The 17,207-nt window shown below is 53.4% G+C and overlaps 1 protein-coding gene, 1 long non-coding RNA gene and 1 other non-coding gene across 5 annotated transcripts; 2 read left to right on the forward strand and 1 right to left on the reverse strand.

Annotated features, from left to right (window-relative positions):
• Window positions 1-467: 467 nt before the first annotated feature.
• Slc25a29 (solute carrier family 25 member 29) lies at window positions 468-11,387 on the reverse strand. 3 transcript variants are annotated; one of them, XM_006240541.5, is made up of 4 exons: window positions 11,154-11,386; window positions 5,702-5,959; window positions 2,364-2,447; window positions 468-2,084 (listed from the first exon to the last, which is right to left on the reverse strand). In XM_006240541.5, the coding sequence occupies exons 2-4, from the start codon at window positions 5,789-5,791 to the stop codon at window positions 1,326-1,328; spliced, it is 933 nt and encodes a 310-aa protein (XP_006240603.1). In that variant the 5' UTR covers window positions 5,792-5,959; window positions 11,154-11,386; the 3' UTR covers window positions 468-1,325. The 3 variants fall into 3 exon arrangements, with proteins under 3 accessions (XP_006240603.1, XP_038968330.1, NP_001010958.1); NM_001010958.1 differs by having other exon boundaries at window positions 474-2,084; window positions 5,916-5,959; window positions 11,154-11,262; XM_039112402.2 differs by lacking the exon at window positions 2,364-2,447 and having other exon boundaries at window positions 5,916-5,959; window positions 11,154-11,387.
• A 93-nt stretch (window positions 11,388-11,480) lies between these two features.
• Window positions 11,481-15,858, forward strand: LOC134479257 (uncharacterized). The gene is made up of 2 exons (XR_010052360.1): window positions 11,481-12,137; window positions 12,691-15,858. It is a non-coding gene; the product is annotated as an uncharacterized LOC134479257 (long non-coding RNA).
• Mir345 (microRNA 345) lies at window positions 12,468-12,563 on the forward strand. The gene has a single exon (NR_031789.1). It is a non-coding gene; the product is annotated as a microRNA 345 (primary transcript).
• Window positions 15,859-17,207: the final 1,349 nt, after the last annotated feature.

Below are 17,207 nucleotides of genomic sequence, written 5' to 3' on the forward strand. Positions count from 1 at the left end.
GAAGCTGAACAAGTGTGATTTCGCATGCTGTAGTTAGCTTCTGAGAGGTGCTATGATGAAGAGCTGGGGCACATGGGTGCTTCCATAGAAGCCTTTGGGCCCAGGTGGCTATGGGAGGCAGAGACGGTGGCAGGGAGGGGAAGGAGGCCTCTTCCGAGAAGCCCTCCCTGATGCTGAGCGGGGACCACACTACTTGACTAAGTCGGTGGATAGTTCCACCCACAACTTTCCTCCTCCATGGGTCCCCCACCATAGCCCTCCAGTTTTTGGAATGATGGTCAATACTTGCTAAAGGGCCTTCCTGTGATCTTAAGCAAGATTCATGCCTCTGTCTGTTTACCAGGGAGGCCTAGGTGTACCACTGACCTGCTCCAAGTCCTGTGGGCCAACTTCAAGTACATAGATCATAGCCAGTGAGTCCAGGGTTAGGACAGAAACAGAGTCCTTTGCACCACGCAGAGAGGAGCTTCACACACTGGAAAACGACTTTATTCCTTTAGAGGACAGTACAATGGTGCCGGACAGCCAGAGCTCAGTTTCCCCCGCCCAGGCAGGTGCAAACTGGCAACTCTGTACTGGTGCCAAGACCTCTGTGCCTTCACAGGCACAGGCACTGACAGTGCTCAGAAGGATGGCATTTACTGGGAAATGGGCCGATCCCACAGTGTTCTCCTGGACCCTCTGACTACCTACCACTGGGAATCCTGGGTGGCACTAAGAGAGCCAGACATCAGCTGACCCAGGCCTCCATCCTACAGACAGGTAGCCTAAGGCCCAGAGGTAAGATGACTTTGTCCTGCCACAGCTGTTACACAATTTCCCTGTGGAGACATTGAGGCCAGTGGCCTGTCTGCTCCCATTCAGGCCCTACACTGGCTCCATCGTCCACAAGCTTGGTGCCAGGGTCTCAACCCTGCTCTGCCGTTCAGGAGCAGCAGTGGAGAAGCTAGCCATGGAGGCAGGGCTGCTCTGCAACGCCGAGAGCATTGTGTGCTGCCACTGTCCCTACCACATGGTCGCTGGAGGATCTGGGGAACGGGTGGGTCCTTGGCCGGTTTGTAATGGTTGGCTCAAGAGATAACCCCTGGGAGTGCTGGGCTCGGAAGACTCTGGCTGGCAGCTCTGTCTGCAGAGTGCAGACTTAGGTAGGCTTGATCTCCCCGAATGTACCCCATATGAGGAAGAGTCCCCATTTTACAGCTAAGAAAATAGGAGGCCAGTGGGGTGTAGACTGGCTGGCATCACTGGCCAATGAGCAAGAAGATTGGCCGAGGAGCCATATTCCCCTCCGTGTCACACCAACAAAGTTAGTGGGACAGACAGGATCACAGACTGGATGGCTGGGCCAGGGCTGGCCCGGCAGGAGTGGTAGAGGCGCCCGGAGCTGCCTCGCTGTCTACCTGATCCTCCTCACCCCGGATATACGTAAGCACCACAGTGACCGTGGCGAAGGTGGCGGCGTTGACCGGGAAGGCACGTAGCAGTGTGGAGGCCAGCCCTCTTGTGAAGACTTGCCAGCCCTCGGCCTGGTAACTCTGCCGCATGCAGTCGACGATGCCGCGGTAGCGAGGGGTTCCCTGCAGCCCGTCGGCTTGCAGGCGCGACTTAACCACGTCCATGGGATAGGTGGAGAGCCAGGAGGTGATGCCCGATGTGCCGCCCGCCAGCAGCAGCTTGGGCACCAGCAGGCGGTCGCCTGGCTCGCAGCCCATGGCACGGGTCAGTACATCGTAAGTGAGGAAGTAGACCCCGAAGCTGGGCGTCTCCCGCAGGAGTGTGGACACCATGCCCCGGTTGATGCCGCGCAGGCCCTCATGCCGGTAAATCTGTACCAGGCAATCCAGGGAGCCCTTGTAGGCACGGGCAGGGCCTGCCGCCTGCAGCTGCAGCCTCGTCTTGGCCAGTTCCATGGGGCAACAGATGACACACTGAATGGCGCCTGCTGCTGCACCCGCCAGGAACTGATTGAGTGGTGAGTCTTGGCCCAGGGCCCGGAGGGTGTTACCCTGCACCCCAAACACCAGTGCATTGATGAAGGTGAGTCCCATTAGTGGCGAGCCCAGGCCTTTATAGAGACCCAGCACCTGCAGAGACAGAAATGCCATCAGGTGAGGGGTGCCACCCTGCTTGTGTTGCCCAGCCGCTATCCTTGGGCCCTCCACACAGGAGTGGCAGCCCCTCCCCCTGGCTACTCACAGGCAGCATGCAGAATTCTGTTAGATGCAAAGTCCTCCATCCAAGACACCCTAGCGATCAACTCACACAGCCATGGCCCCTTAGGGATGCCCTGATAGCCTTTTCTGAGTCTCTAGCACCTCTGGGCTTGCCCCCCAGCCCTACAACTGCCCCGCCCGGCCACTCACACTTTCTTGCTTGATGATAGACTGGAAGCAGTGCAGCGTCCCTCGGTACTGAGGCTTCTCTGTGTTCTGTACTTGAAGCCGCACCTGCAGGGCAGGGCCAGTGAGCAGGATCAGGCAGAGACACTGAAGCAATTCCCCTGGCCTGCAGTGCACAAGGCTGGTAGCCAAATAGCTTCCTGTGACCTAGGATCCCAGGGTGGGGCTGGGCTGGGTGTTTGAAAGCTAACAGCTACAAGGACAGCCAGCTGCCAATGGGCTGGGAGGGCTGGGAATCTCCGAGACCTCTGACAAGTGGAGGAGAGGTCTCTCTTTTGCACTACCACTGGACCAGCTCTTGGGACCAACACTTGCTCAGATGACTCTTGGGATCACATATGGGGATGCAGCCAAAGGGATCCCAGCATGGTATCCCACCAGTAACCTCCATCAGGATAGGATACTGGGCCTCTATTCTGCCCCCTGCTTGGTTCTTGCTAGTAGCCCTTTGACAACCGAGGCCATGAGTCACGAGACAGGTGACAGCCTCCTTAGGGATCCATGGCAATAACCCCAGGACTTGGGGACATTGCCAGGCCCAGTGGCCCAGAACCTCTTCCACATCAAAGCATTCTTTGTTGCTGAGAGTTTATCTGCTCTTAATACACTGGCCTTTATGGTGGCCTAAGGAGAGGGGTGTCTCCTAGGCTTGTGATCCATGTTGCTGCTGTGGGGAAAAGTAGGTCACATCATGTTCTCAAGAGCTCGCAAGCTCCCTAGGCCTGATGCAGAAAGGGTGGGGCATGGGCTGAGGTTTTAGTTCAGTGATAGAGGGTTTACCTAGCATGTGCAAGGTCCCGGGTTTGATTCCCGCCACCACCAAGGGGCTGGAAAGGTAGCTCAGTGATTAAGAGCAGCCACTTTCAGAGGACCTGGGTTCAATTCCCAGCACCCACTCTGTGGTTCAAATCTTCTGTAACTCCAGTTCCAGAGGGATACAATTCCCTCTTCTGGCTTCCATGGGCATCAGGCATACACAGGGTACACATACATATAGACAGGCAAAACACCTATACACATTAAAAACCAACCAACCAACCAACCAGTCAGCCAGCCAGCCAGCCAACCCACCACCAACCACCAACTAACCAGCCAGCCGCCAACCAACCACCAACTAACCAACCACCAAACAACCAACCACCAAACAACTAATCAACCACCAACCCACCAACCAACCACCAACCAACCATCCAACCACCAACCAACTAACTAACCAACCAACCACCAACCACTAACCAACCAACTAACCAACCACCAACCAACCAACCAACCACCAACCAACCACCAACCAGCCACCAACCAACCAAACAACCACCAACCAACTAACCAACACCAAACAACCAACCACCAAACAACTAACCAGCTAACCAACCAACCAACAACCAAGCAACCACCAAACAACTAACCAACCACCAACCAACTAACCAACCAACCACCAACCAACTAACCACCAACCACCAACCAACCAACTAACCAACCACCAACCACCAACTAATCAACCAACCACCAAACAACTAACCAACCAACCAACCAACCAACCACCAACCAACCAGCCAACCAACAGCCTTTTATAGTCAGTTTGCTTGAACACAATGCCAGCGGCCCAACCATAGTTGAGGAGGGGTAACCATGCAAACTGATTTTCCACATCACTTTCCACATCTCCAAGGGCAATGGGGTGACTCCTGTGGATGAATAACTGCAGAGGGGTGGCTGTGGGCTCAGCAACTCAGAGGAGTTTTGGCTTCCAGGACAAAAGTACTTTCTCGCCGGAGAGGCCTGCTTCAGTCCCAACTAACTCAGCATCTGTGCCCTACTGAGGAAGTAAATCCAAAGCTCTTACTGGCTGGACACAGCTGTGGGAGGTGTTTAAGACATTTGATCATGAGATATAAACGCACTGCTATGTGGATGGGAGCGAGCCTCGTGGGGGGCGGGAGGGGATGTGGAGAAGATATCCAGACAATGTGGGCATGGTAGGTTGCTTTGTGGACAAGTTGACCAGGGGCCCCCGCTTGCCAAGAGAGTATAGTGTGTGGCCTTCTCCCAGAGATGCCTGCTGTGGGGTGACAGGTCTGTGCTGTCCAGGACCTGCGTTACCCCATTAACCGGACTCAAATTATCCTGGTATGTGATGGACAACCAAACTTTAGTAACCTCATTCACTCCTCAGTTCACCCATGTCTGGCCCCAGGTCAGGTACTAAGGCAGCAGCAGAGGAGGCCTGGAGCAGGGACAGAGCTTTGTAAGGTCAAAGCCGGTGCACGAGGCCAGGCCTTTACACCCACACTGGAAGAAATCCCAGCTCTGAATAATTGAGCTCCTTTCTTTGCCAACAAACCCCTGGGGGGTTAGGGGGGGAGGAAGAACCAGGAAGTGAACTCAACCAAGCTTGAGATGTGTTCAGCCTCCAGCTCTTCCCTCACCCAAGGGGAGAAGCCGGCTTAGTGTCTGTACCAAATACAGGTCTGGGCTAGGGCCTGCCAACGACAGGCCACCTGGGCCTTGGGGAAATGGCAGGGGAATAAGTTGAGCATTTACAGCTCCAGCCACAGGAGACTTTTCCACATGGGGTTTCTGCCAGAGGGTGTAGGTCTGTCTCCTTTCCCTCTGTCCAGGGATCCTAAGAGCCTGGAGCTCTAGTTAATCGAGGTGTGACTCAGAGGTTTTACTGCCAGAGGACCTGCCCCACAGGTTCAGGCCAGCACTCAGTCAGGGCAGGCACCCATCTTTAACAACTGGACGAGAAATCCTCTCGGTTTTATCAAGTGTTTGTCACATGGTCTTGCTAGAACAGCTCAGGCTGTCCTCCAGCTTGGAACCTCCTGCCTTAGACGCCCAAGTTCTACCTCAGTGTCTGCTACCACAGCCAGCTGTTGTGGCAGGCTTTCCTAACACAAGGCAGCCCCAAACTCTCAGTTCTCCCCAGGGCTGGAATTCGAGGTGTTACCACACCTTGCCCAGTGGGGTTCGGTTTCTTATATTTCCACAACTTCACAACTCTCACTTTTCTCTCAGGGATATAATAGGGGTGGGGTTAATGAGATGCTCAGCAGTTAACAGCAGCGGGGGGCTCTTCCAGACGCTCTGGGCTCAATTCCCAGAATCCACACGGTGGCTCACAACCACCTCTAATTCCACTTCTACCAGGCACATACGCGAGACACATAGATGATACACGCAGGCAAAACTCATAGAATAATATAATAATTCAGTGAAGATGCTAAGGGAGTTAGTTATACACCAGGAAAGGATAGACTTCCTCCCTAGGGATGAAAAGAAGGCCTGCCCATCATCAGTACCTCAGTCTCTGTCAGGCTTGGCTGTGGACTCAACATACAGCTCAGCCTCCGGGAAGAGGCAATTCCAGGAGGAAGGGTAAGGTGGCTCATTCCGTGGTGGCCAACAGCAGCCCTGCCTTCACTCAGAACCTGGGCGTGACTTTTACTGTGATCCTGGGCAGAAACCCTGCACGCCGATGTCTGTCCCCGACGTCTGTGCTTCCACAGTACTCACCTTGACTGTGTCAAAAGGGTGTCCCACAATCACACCTGCCACACCTGGAAGAGAAAGGTACCTGTGACCAAGTGCCTCAGACCTTTGCAGAATCCTGGGGAGTGTGAGGTTCTGGGAAGGAGAGACTGACCAGGTTCCGATGAGACCCTGGGGGCCCCATGGTCCCTTCCCAGGGATTCCTGTAGTGTCCTCTCTGTCCTCTCTGGTAACGAGAGCCAGCCAACAAGCTGATTTGCTCAGAGCATTTGTCCTTTCTCTTCCCCTGTAGCTCCTCAAGACGATGTGTCTCCTAGGGAACTAACTGTACAGCTCCGGTCCAGCGGCTGATACAAGAGGCTCTTGAGCATGTTGGAGTGAGAGGTTAGCCTATCACTGGGATTTGCATTTTCCTCCTGTTATTTATCTCCTGGGCATGCTCACAAAGGGACTCACCATCTTGGCCTTACTCTGCTCACCTGAAAACACACACACACTCTCTCTCTCCTCTCTCTCTCTCTCTGTCTCTTTGTCTCTCTCTGTCTGTCTCTGTCTCTCTGTCTCTCCCTGTCTGTCTCTCCCTGTCTGTCTGTCTCTTTCGTCTCTCTGTGTGTGTCTTTCTCTTCTCTCTCTCTGTGTCTCTGTCTCTCTGTCTGTGTCTCTGTCTCTCTGTCTCTCTGTCTGTCTGTCTCTGTCTGTCTGTCTCTGTCTGTCTGTCTCTGTCTCTCCCTGTCTGTCTGTCTCTATCTCTCTGTCTGTCTTTCTCTTCCCTTTCTCTCTGTGTCTCTCTCGGTCTTTCTCTCTGTCTCTCTTCCCTGTCTGTCTGTCTCTCTCTGTGTGTCTCTCTGTCTCTCTCTTCTCTTTCTCTCTGTGTGTCTCTGTCTCTGTCTCCCTCTGTCTGTCTCTGTTCTCTGTCTCTCCCTGTCTGTCTGTCTCTATCTCTCTGTCTGTCTTTCTCTTCCCTTTCTCTCTGTGTCTCTCTCGGTCTTTCTCTCTGTCTCTCTTCCCTGTCTGTCTGTCTCTCTCTGTGTGTCTCTCTGTCTCTCTCTTCTCTTTCTCTCTGTGTGTGTCTCTCTCTGTCTCCCTCTGTCTCTATCTCTCTCTGTCTCTGTCTCTCTCTGTCTCTCTGTCTCTCCCTCTCTGTGTGTCTGTCTCTGTCTCTGTCTCTCTGTTTATCCTGGTCTCTGTCTCTCTCTTTTCTTTCTGTGTCTCTTTCTCTGTGTGTCTCTGTCTCTGTCTCCCTCTGTCTCTGTCTCTCTGTCTCTATCTCTCTCTGACTCTCTGACTCTATCTCTCTCTGTCTCTCCCTCTCTCTCTGTGTCTGTGTCTGTCTCTGTCTCTCTGTTTATCTTGGTCTCTGTCTCTCTGTGTGTCTTTACCTCTCTTTCCGTCTCTGTCTGTCTCTCTCCCTCTTCTTCCCTCCCCTTCCCCCTCTGCCCTCTCTTCAGCATGGTGTGAGGCCCCACTGCCTGCTGCTGGCTGACACCTCCCAAGAGCCACACTACCCTGACTCACACTCAGTTTATTTATCATTTAAGGGCCTGCCGGAGACCCCACCCTCAAGAGCAAGGTTCACCCCTCCTCGAAGGCTTAAGAACACTCACTCCTTGGTGCCATTCAGGTAGTGAACATCGGTGACTCCCCTTCAACCCCACCTTACTCCCTGCAGCCCAATGATTCCATTTCACAGAAGGAGAAACAGAAATCAGCTCCACTTCTTGGGAGCATCTGTCAAAGAGCCTCTTTGGGGTTGACCTGTGGGCAGAGGTGGGGTGCTTGCTCACGGTGCCTGAGGTCCTGGGTTCCTCCCTTAGCAACACAGAAGGAAAAACGTTCCCTCTGGTTGCTAGTACTTTGTGTCTAACTGCAACAGTTGATATTGGGCAATGAGCATTAACAGTACGCACTGTTGGTCACCGTTCCCGGTTCATACCGATCCTAGCGTTCCCGCTCCCGTTCCCGAGGATGATGAACTCATTCTACAAATGAGCAAAGCAGGACAGAGCCGTACATCCCTGGAGCTTAGCCAGGAAGTGAGGAAACCCGAGCTCCAGCTGTGCCCTGGGGCTGCCTCCTGCCCACTCACCGCCCTGGTCCTGTGAGGGCTGGCCCCAGATCCTGCCAGTGCACAGGTAACATCTCCAGAATTGTGTCTTGCATCCTTCTATGAGACCCACCCTGCTCTGTGCTTCAGGTCTTTTCGTTTCTTTCTTTTGGAGGATGGGGGTCTCACTAGGTCATGCTGGCTAGCCTGGACCTCCCTATACAGACTCTGCTGGCTTCAAACTCACAGCCTGTGTCTGTGGCGATCGACTGGCCTCTGGCCTCCATTCACTCTGCACCTTCCCTGTTCCGCCCTTTTAATTCAGTGAAACACTTTTTAGTAATGCTTCCTTCTTCACACAGGGAAAAAGGTAAGCATCCCCTGACCCCTCATCTACCACAGGTCACCATCACTGCCTCTTTCCCGCAGCTCCTCTCAGCTTAGAGTCCGTTGCAGATAAGAAGCCTACTCACGGGGGCTGGGGATTTAGCTCAGTGGTAGAGCGCTTACCTAGGAAGCGCAAGGCCCTGGGTTCGGTCCCCAGCTCCGAAAAAAAAAGAACCAAAAAAAAAAAAAAAAGAAGCCTACTCACCCTCTCCCTGTGTCCTCTCAGGATGCCTCTGAGATTTCATGTGTGGACTTTAGAAATGTCACCGGGGGTGCCAAGGGGGTGCCTGTTTCTTTAAAACAACCCTGCTTGGCACTCCACCAGCCTTCGAGCTGCAGATTCATGCCCGGTTCCAAGCTGGGGAAATTTCCACTGTTATCTATTCTCACTAGCCACCATCTCTCCAGGAAGGCTCCCTTCCTCCTGGAGCCCCTCACATCCTCCCAATGTTACCCATTTTTGGCAGTGGGACCTTATTTCCTCCCTTGGAGAGCCACTATTCTCACCTGTTGTTTTAACTTCCTGGTTAGTGGTTGCTGGGGCAGAACCAGGACCTCACAAAGCCCCCTGCTTAGCACTTTTTGGTTATTTACAGATCCTACTTCTGGAATGTCTTTTCTTAGGCTAATCTGGATCTCTTAGGGCTTTGGAAAGCCTAGCGCCCATGGCTGGTATGCTAGGCATCTGGGTATGCCCTGGTGTTGCCTTCCTCCCTTTCCCACCGAGGGCAGAGCCCAGCTGTGAACAGGTGCTCACAGGTGCCAGCAACAACAGTCTGTGCCACTTCCAAAACACTGCCGAGTCTACAAAGCCTCTTACCCACCCCTTCTGTTGGGAAGCCCCAAGGGGTTTGAAAGCTGGCAAGCCTTGGCATTCCCACTTCCTACTACCCATGTCCTTTTGACCTATAGTTTCTCGGAGAGCCAGGTAGCCCTGCCTCACCCGCCTCTGAGATGGATCACACCAACAGAAAGGAACCCATTTGCTAACTCCAAAGCCACTGACCATGACCAGGGCAGCTCTCACACCACGATTATCTGAGGACAGGAAGGGACCACTGCTCACGGCAGCACAGGTCTGAGAGAGATGATAGGTCTGCCCTTCCCACGGAGACACTACCTGGTGATCTGGCATTTCTGTCACACTGGCCCATGCCATATCAGGAACCCAGGGGCTATTGTGGCCTCAACATTTGAGACCAGTCCTCTCACAGTCCGGAGAGAGTAGAGGCATTCCTGCCCTTCTACCAGAAATCAGTCAAGTCAGGGTATTTGCTGTGCCTCTCAGAGATTTTAAAGGCAGGGTAGGATGTGTCCTGGGCCACTCAGGCACACCCATGGTGCATTCCTCCTCTGGAAAGAGGCCCCATCATCATCCTGGCCTTCAAAGAGAAAGGAACAAAGCCAGAAGGAACTAGACCGGTACTTTAGAAGGCCAGATCCCCACGCGCCTCAGAGCTCAGCTTGTCTGACAGCAAGTGTACTCTGAGCAGAGCTGAGCAGTGATGGGAACCTGGAAGGCAAGTCTGGAGCACCATCAGATCATTGTCTGCCCCGCAGCTTTCCTAGCCCTTCAGAGAGGTTGAGTGTGTGTTTCCCGCCCCAGGCCCCCATTCTTTCCTTGTTAGATGAACCTCACTCTGTAGGTGACCTCCATCTCACTGAAACCTCACGCCCACCCTGCAGTACTCTATGAAGTAGGGCGCTCTCTGCACCCTGGGTGTGAATGCAGACAGGGAATGGAGACAGGCTGGGGGAAGATGGATGGGGTATCCCAGTCAGGGAAGGCCTACTTGAGCAAGAGCTCATGAGCTTGTGGGACAGTGGGGGTGGTCAGAGTCTCTAAGCAGGCCTGCCCTCAGGGCGAATATATGCTCCCCAGGTCCACTGTACTCACCAGGCTACAAATGGAGGGAACCTCGGCCCTGGGGGTCTTAGCCATAGAAGATGCCCCTCACCTGTCCTGTTACAGCTGGGAGCTCTTTCTGGGTCTCTAATTCCCCACCAGCTTGTGGAAATCTCTGGGCTTGGTCACCTTCCCACAGCTTACAGACTTGGTGACAGTCTGGTGGTTCCCAAGCACCTTGTGGGCATGTCACTGCTCTAGGATGGCATCCTGCCAGACCAACCTTCTCCACCCAGGAGGAAGAGCACAGATTACACACCTAAGGCCAACTCCAGTCTATCATGGTTCCAGGCGAGACCTTTCCGGGTAGGGCTACGAAGGCAAGTGGGTGAAGACGCAGGACAGGTGGGTGAAGAGCCAGGTCTGGGCCTCAGAGCTGAACCCAACCTTGACATAGCCAGCCACACCACTGCCACTGAGTTGATTTACTTGGAATCCCAATGGCTAAACTAGGCTCTATATTTAATACTTAATAAATAAACTAATCCTGTAGGTAAAAGGAAAGGCACTAAATGTTCAACAGGTCTGCACCGTTGGGTCATGGGCAGACCTGGCCTGCACTCAGCTTCGAGCTCTCTCCAGTCAGGCTGACATGACCACCGATTTGACCACCGGGTAGACCCGCCTCCTCCTCTCCTGAACCTTCCAGCAACTTAAAGCATCGCATTGGTAGCGCTGGGCGCCTGGGTCGGGGCAGCCCTCTAGGAGGTCGCGCGGTGTCACTAGCCTCGCTCGGACAGCTGTGGGAAGGGAAGGATGAGTAGGCTGCGCGCCGTATCCTCCCGTTCTGTGCCTGCCTCCGGCCAAGGGGCGGTGCTGCCGGGATCCCCAGACCTTGCGCCCAGTGGGCACGGAAGGGTCAAGAAGACACCTGTCTCCGCGTACCAGGCGGGCTGTGTGCTTGGCATGCCGGTCGTCTCCTTACCTCCGGCGCATCCAGCCAGGAAGTCGAGCGCCATGGCCCGGCCGGGCGAGCCGGCTGAGTCCTACTACTCCTCGGGACTCGGGCTGTAAGGCCTCCGGGCGCGCAGTGGGGTCGGGGTGTCGACTGGGTGGCGAATCTTAGAAAAGCCCTGCCCGGGCGTCCAGCTTGCCCGGCCTCACCTCGCACCGCGCGCACCGCCCCGCCGGCCTCAGCACCCCGCGGGGGGTCAGAGCACAACCAATCGGCAAGCGAGGCGCGGACACACCCCGCGCTCCGGATGCAGCCGCCAAGCCTCATTGGCTGGGAGCGCCTGGGGGCGTGGCCTCGGGCGCGGCGGGCGGGGGCGCCTCGGGGTTCAGTAGACAAAGACTGTGCTTCTCGGGCCCGCCCGCGCAGCGCTGGGCAGGGAAAGTGCGGTGGGCACACTGAGCACTGGAGCCGGAAACGTCCCAACTGCACGGTCCGTAGGGCGGCGCTCGATCTGCTTCGACCCTGGGGCCCCTCACGGTGTTTGGATGCGACTCTCCTGCCCAACTTCATCGTCCTTGCCTGTGTCAAGAGGACACCGTGGCGAGTGCACACGTGGAACGCCGCGACTCTCCCAAGGCCTACTACGGCCTTGGACTCAGCTAGCTGTGAAAGTTCGAGAACAGCCGCCCACTTGGAGGGGCCTCCAAGGCCCCGGATCTCCTTAGGCGAACGGGCTGAAGCGGAGGCAGGGGCTTGAGTTTGAACGACGCAGAAACGTTTTCAAACAGAAGGGGCCTGTGGATGGAAGGGTGCCGCCAAGCCCGATGTGTTCGTGGCAGCCGCTGAAGGTTATGGAGAAAGGGAGATTCCAGGACAGGGCTGGGAGCCGCCAGAAGGCCAGATCTGGGGTGCGCACATCCGGCTGCAGCCCTGGGCCTAGGGACGGGGTGAGCTAGGTGCAGGACAAGGAGCGTGCGTGCCTGTGCTCCAGGCTTGGAGAGCACTAAAGTTGAGGTAGGGTAAGAACCTGACGTCCCTTCCCCACACCCCGCCCTCACCCAGTCGCCCTTAATATCTACATCAGCAAAGAGTCTTGAAGTAGGTCCAAGTGATGGATGGACACAGCCATCACTCCCAGGGCCTCTGCTGAGAGTGACTTTCTCTTGAGTAACAGCCTCCTGAGGTTACCCGCATTCCTATCTTGCCTCTGCTCCCTCTGAACTGGGCGCGGGAGTTGTGGGATGGCAGATCTGGTGGAGGGGCCGATCTGAGGCCAGGGACCCCAGTGTTTTTTGAGAGGTGGTGTTTATCCTTAGAACTGAATGGACTCTTCGTGAAGCCGACACCCAAGTCCAGGCCTGCTGACCCCTAGTCCAGTGCTTGTGGTGGCTACTGGGCCCTGAACTAGGGGTCTGGAGACCTGGGTTTGATCTCCACAGGCTTTGCGTCAGCTGGACGCCTTCTGATGGCAAGTGGTAAGAGGGAGAAGGAGGTACACACCGGAACTGGGGTGATTGTAGGATCCCTCCTGAGGCCTGTGCCGCTGAACCCAACAATCCTCTTCCAGGGGCTTAGTCGTAAGAATGCCTTGGGGGCCACGTGGTCAAGCTCCTACCCTCACACCGCCCTGGTTTCTGCTTCCAAGAAATAGGAGGGCAGCCGTGAGACAAGAACAGCTCTTTCTGCCTGTGGCTTTGAGACCAGACCTTCATATGTAGCCCAGGTTGGTCTAGAACTTGACGCCTTCGTGCCTCAGCCTCCTGAATTCGGACAGACATTACAGGTGTGCATGATAATACCTGGCTACTTTCTCTTTCTCTGGAGGTGGAACCCAGGGTTCACGCATGCTGGGCAGGCGAGAGCAGAACTTGCTGAACCTCATCTCGTTGGCCCTTGTTTTATTTGTTAAGAGAGCCTGCGTCAAAAAGCCAGAGAAAGTTGGGGGTGGGGGGAGGAGGAGCGTGGGAGAGCCTGCCTTCACATTGACATCATTCCTGGCATTAGTTGTGTGGAGCTCTGATCCTGTAGGAGTGCTGGGGAAGGGTTCAGGAGCCTCATACGCACATGGGGTACCCCATAGTTGAGCTTCAGAACCATTGGAGGGAGGTCCAGTGGGACCCTGTGGGCAGCCCTCTAGGTACCTCGTTGCAGAGTATAGGTGGGCCAGTTGTGGCAGGCTGGTATTGTGTCTGGACTTAATAGGTTTAGGGACAATGTGTGTGAGGGAATGGAAAGCTAAGTTGAGGTTGCATGCCACCGTGGGTGGGTCAGGATTTGTCCTGTGTGGCTGAGTGTGTCCCCTGGGCTTGCTGGTCTGCACTGTCGGGGAAGGGGGTGTGGTGCAGGCACTTATGTAGGAAGGAGTCACTTGAGACAGTCATCCTGCTATCTGAGAGCCCTTTGCACCGGCCATTGATGATCTGAGGCAGAAGACAAGGTGGGTCCAAGTGCTTGTCCTTGGTTGTTAGCTGGGAAGAAACCGAAAGAGTCCTGGAGTGCCCATGTCCTAGGGCTGTACTGTTTTATTGTTTTCTTATGTTTCACAAGGGTAAAATTATAGCAGGAGTATTACTACCTCTTCCACCTCTGCCCCGCAGATATTGAGATCTGTTTAGCTCTGAGGATCCATGCCAAGGGCTGGGCAGTAGGAGAGAGGCAGCGTGGGTCGAGGCTGTCACTGCCCACAGTGACATGTTTGGAAATGTCTTTCCTTAGTCCTTATATGAGACGGGTTTAGTGTGGAAACAGGACCAATAGTAGGCAAAAAGGAGCACTATACCCTTTCATCTCCCTACCCCAGAGGGGCTGTCGATCAGCCCCTACCTCACTTGCTCAATGCCAAGGACACAGGAGAGCCATAAGAACTTGGCTGTACCTACTCATCTTCCTGCCCTCTCCTGCCCAGCTCTAGTTTACACACCAAGCTCTCCTTCCCTTAACCTGCATAGCTTTATTTTTTTTTCTTTTTTTTCGGAGCTGGGGACCGAACCCAGGGCCTTGTGCTTGTTAGGCAAGTGCTTCTACCGCTGAGCTAAATCCCCAACCCCCCTACATAGCTTTAGAACTTTGAACTCTACCTAATTCTCACGCAAAGCACTGGGACACCTCTGTGCTCTGGATGTGCTCCCATTGCAGTTCGTAGGTTGAAATCCCCGCCCCCACTGCCCCACAACACACCCTGGGTGATGTTATTAGGAAGGCCCTTACTGGCTAACAGTACCTCCTGTCTCCACGGACACATGGCCTGTGAAAGACAAGCAAGGGGTGCTCCCAATTATTTAAAATTTATTTTTTTAGAATTAAAAAAAAAAATCCCCGGGGGCAGAGGCAGCTGGAGAAATGGTTCAGTGGTTAAGAGCACCCTGTGTTCTTTCGGAGGACCCGAGTGTGTCCGGTGACTCACAATCACCTGTAACTCCAGCTCCAGGGGATCCAATACCCTCTTCTGTCTTCACACATAAATAAATATATAACATTATTTTTAATCCTGTAAGGCTCGATGTGGTAGCTCACATCTTTAATCCCAGCACTCAGGAAGCAGAAGTAGGCAGATCTCTTATGACTTCAAGTCCTGGTCTACATAGTGAGTTCTAAGCTAGCCAAGGCTACTGTACCTTCAGGCTTCTCTAGAGCAGCAGTTCTTGACCTGTGGGTTGTGACTCCTTTGTCAGCCCATAGCTCCAAGAAGTAAATAAATAAATTTGCATTATGATTCATAATAGCAAAATTACAGTTATGAAGTTACACCAAACTAATTTTATGGTTGGGGGGTCACCACAACATGAGGAACTGTAATTAAAGGGTCGAAGCATCAGGAAGGTTTGAGAACCACTGCTTTAGAGGAAAAGAATTTATAGAATGAGTCTCCCCCCTCTATATGATAATATATATACATATATACATATATATATACACATACATATATACATATATACATACATACACATATACACACACACACACACACACACACATATATATATATATATATATATATGTATGTATGTATGTATATATGACTTAGTAGAATGACTTTTAAGCTGTGGTCCAGCTAATCCAACAATGGCTAGCCATTGAATAGAAGGTCCAAGAATCCAGTAGTTGTTCAGGCCATGAGGCTGGCTGTCCCTTCTGGTCTTCAGTATACACTCAAATCCCAAAGAAGTCTTGCTCTAACGCCAGTAAGGGTGAGAACTGGCCAAGGGAGCAAGCGTCCCTCCTCCCCATCCCTCACACAGGCTGACAGTCAAAGGTGTGACCCAGATTAAAGAGGTGTCTTCCTGCCTTAAAAGATCGGGATTAAGAGAGACTTCGCGCCTCAAAAATTGGATTAGAAGTGGATCTTCTGGGGGCTGGAGAGATGGCTCAGCGGTTAAGAGCACCCGACTGCTCTTCCAGAGGTCCTGAGTTCAAATCCCAGCAACCACATGGTGGCTCACAACCATCTGTAAGGAGACCCGATGCCCTCTTCTGGTGTGTCTGAAGACAGCTACAGTGTACTTATATATAATAAATGAATAAATCTTTTTAAAAAAAAAGGGGGGGGCTGGAGAGATGGCTCAGTGGTTAAGAGCACTGACTGCTCTTCCAGAGGTCCTGAGTTCAATTCCCAGCAACCACATGGTGGCTCACAACCATCTGTAAAGAGATCCGATGCCCTCTTCTGGTGAATCTGAAGACAGCTACAGTGTACTTATATATAATAAATGAATAAATCTTTAAAAAAAAAAAAAAAGAAGTGGATCTTCCCTCTTCAGATTAAGCAAAAGTCTCTCAAGGTGTGCCCCCACTTTAGGGTTTTAGTTAATTCCAGATGTAGACAAGTTGACAATCAAGAATAGCCGTAGGTTGTACCTAGTGAGAAAAACGCTCGGCGACAACGAAATCCTGTAAGGAGGGGCCAGCTAGATGGAGTAGTGGATGGAGGGACCTGACACCCAAGTCTGGTCCTCAGGACCCATCTGTACCAACTGCCACCTCTTGTCCTCTGACTTTCACACTTGTACTGTGGCATGGATTTACCTCATGCACACAGAATAAATAAAAGGTGTATAAAGTGTAAAGATTCCAATAAGAGGCAAAGCGTAGACGTGAGTGAGCTTGGATCTCCAGCAGAACCTAGCATCAGAAGGCTGGAGCAGGGGGTTCATCACAAGCTCAAGGCCGGCTTGTGCTACACAGTGCTCTTCTCAGTCAGTGAGCCACCCCGAGGAGCCACGGAAGTGCTGGAACGGCAGCTTTGCAGGGAAAGGGAAGAACACGGAACCAGGAGCAGCTCTCAGCCTGGCAGGCAGCCTCAGAGGAGGCTCAGACCGGTTTGTCTGGCTGGTGTGCTCTGACACACGTGAGGCTTCCAAGAGGAAAGTGAAGCCTAGAGTTCCTGTGCAGCCAAATCCAATTCCTAGCCCCTGAGCAGGAGAGGTGGCTTGCTTAACAGCTTTGGGGACAATGTCTCAGAATGTTAGGATGCTTTGGCTTGGCCATCTTGCCTGTCACCTTCTTCCTTCCAGGCCATGTGTGCCTTGAGTTGGGGAGAGATCCAGGGAGCAGACAGTATTCACTTCTGCTGGTACCCTGCATCGGTGATGCTCCAGTTCCAGGAAGCAGAGGATGAAGATTAATTTAATAATTGCACTACAGCTCTGGGTGTGGGTGTGTGGGGGTCCTGCATTCCCAACGGTTCTCCCCGGGGTCAGCTCTTGGTTCACCAGAGGCTGCCTTGACCTGCTTTAAAACCCACTTGGCCTTCAGGAGTCAACAGACACCAGAAATTCAAGATGGTCTTTGGTATAAATAACTACAAACAAACAAACAAACAAATAAATGCATAGAAAAAATAGACTGTCGGGTTTCTGCTTGGGATGCCCCCAGAACTGGAAGGTCACAGGGGTCCCTCATGGGTATCTGGCCATATGTTCTACTCTGCCTCCCTACCCCACCACCCGGGCTCTCACTGACACACTGGCAGCCCGGTGATGCCATGGGCAGCCTGTTCCCAACCCACTGTCAGCATCAACAGGCCCTGGAGGGCATTGGCCTGAGGACGACGTGTGCCCTGCACAGGCTTGATTTGAGGTGCCCTAG

This window comes from Rattus norvegicus, chromosome 6 (assembly GCF_036323735.1).
Source record: "Rattus norvegicus strain BN/NHsdMcwi chromosome 6, GRCr8, whole genome shotgun sequence".
NCBI lineage: Eukaryota > Metazoa > Chordata > Mammalia > Rodentia > Muridae > Rattus > Rattus norvegicus.

Excerpts from the sequence above, each read along its gene's own strand:
- Slc25a29 (XM_006240541.5), bottom strand. The coding sequence starts at position 5,791 with ATGAGCCACCTTACCCTTCCTCCTGGAATTGCCTCTTCCCGGAGGCTG. Across the intron at positions 2,448-5,701 it reads CAAGCCTGACAGAGACTGAG|GTGCGGCTTCAAGTACAGAA; the intron begins GTACTGATGATG and ends CCTGCCCTGCAG. Across the intron at positions 2,085-2,363 it reads CTATCATCAAGCAAGAAAGT|GTGCTGGGTCTCTATAAAGG; the intron begins GTGAGTGGCCGG and ends CTGTCTCTGCAG.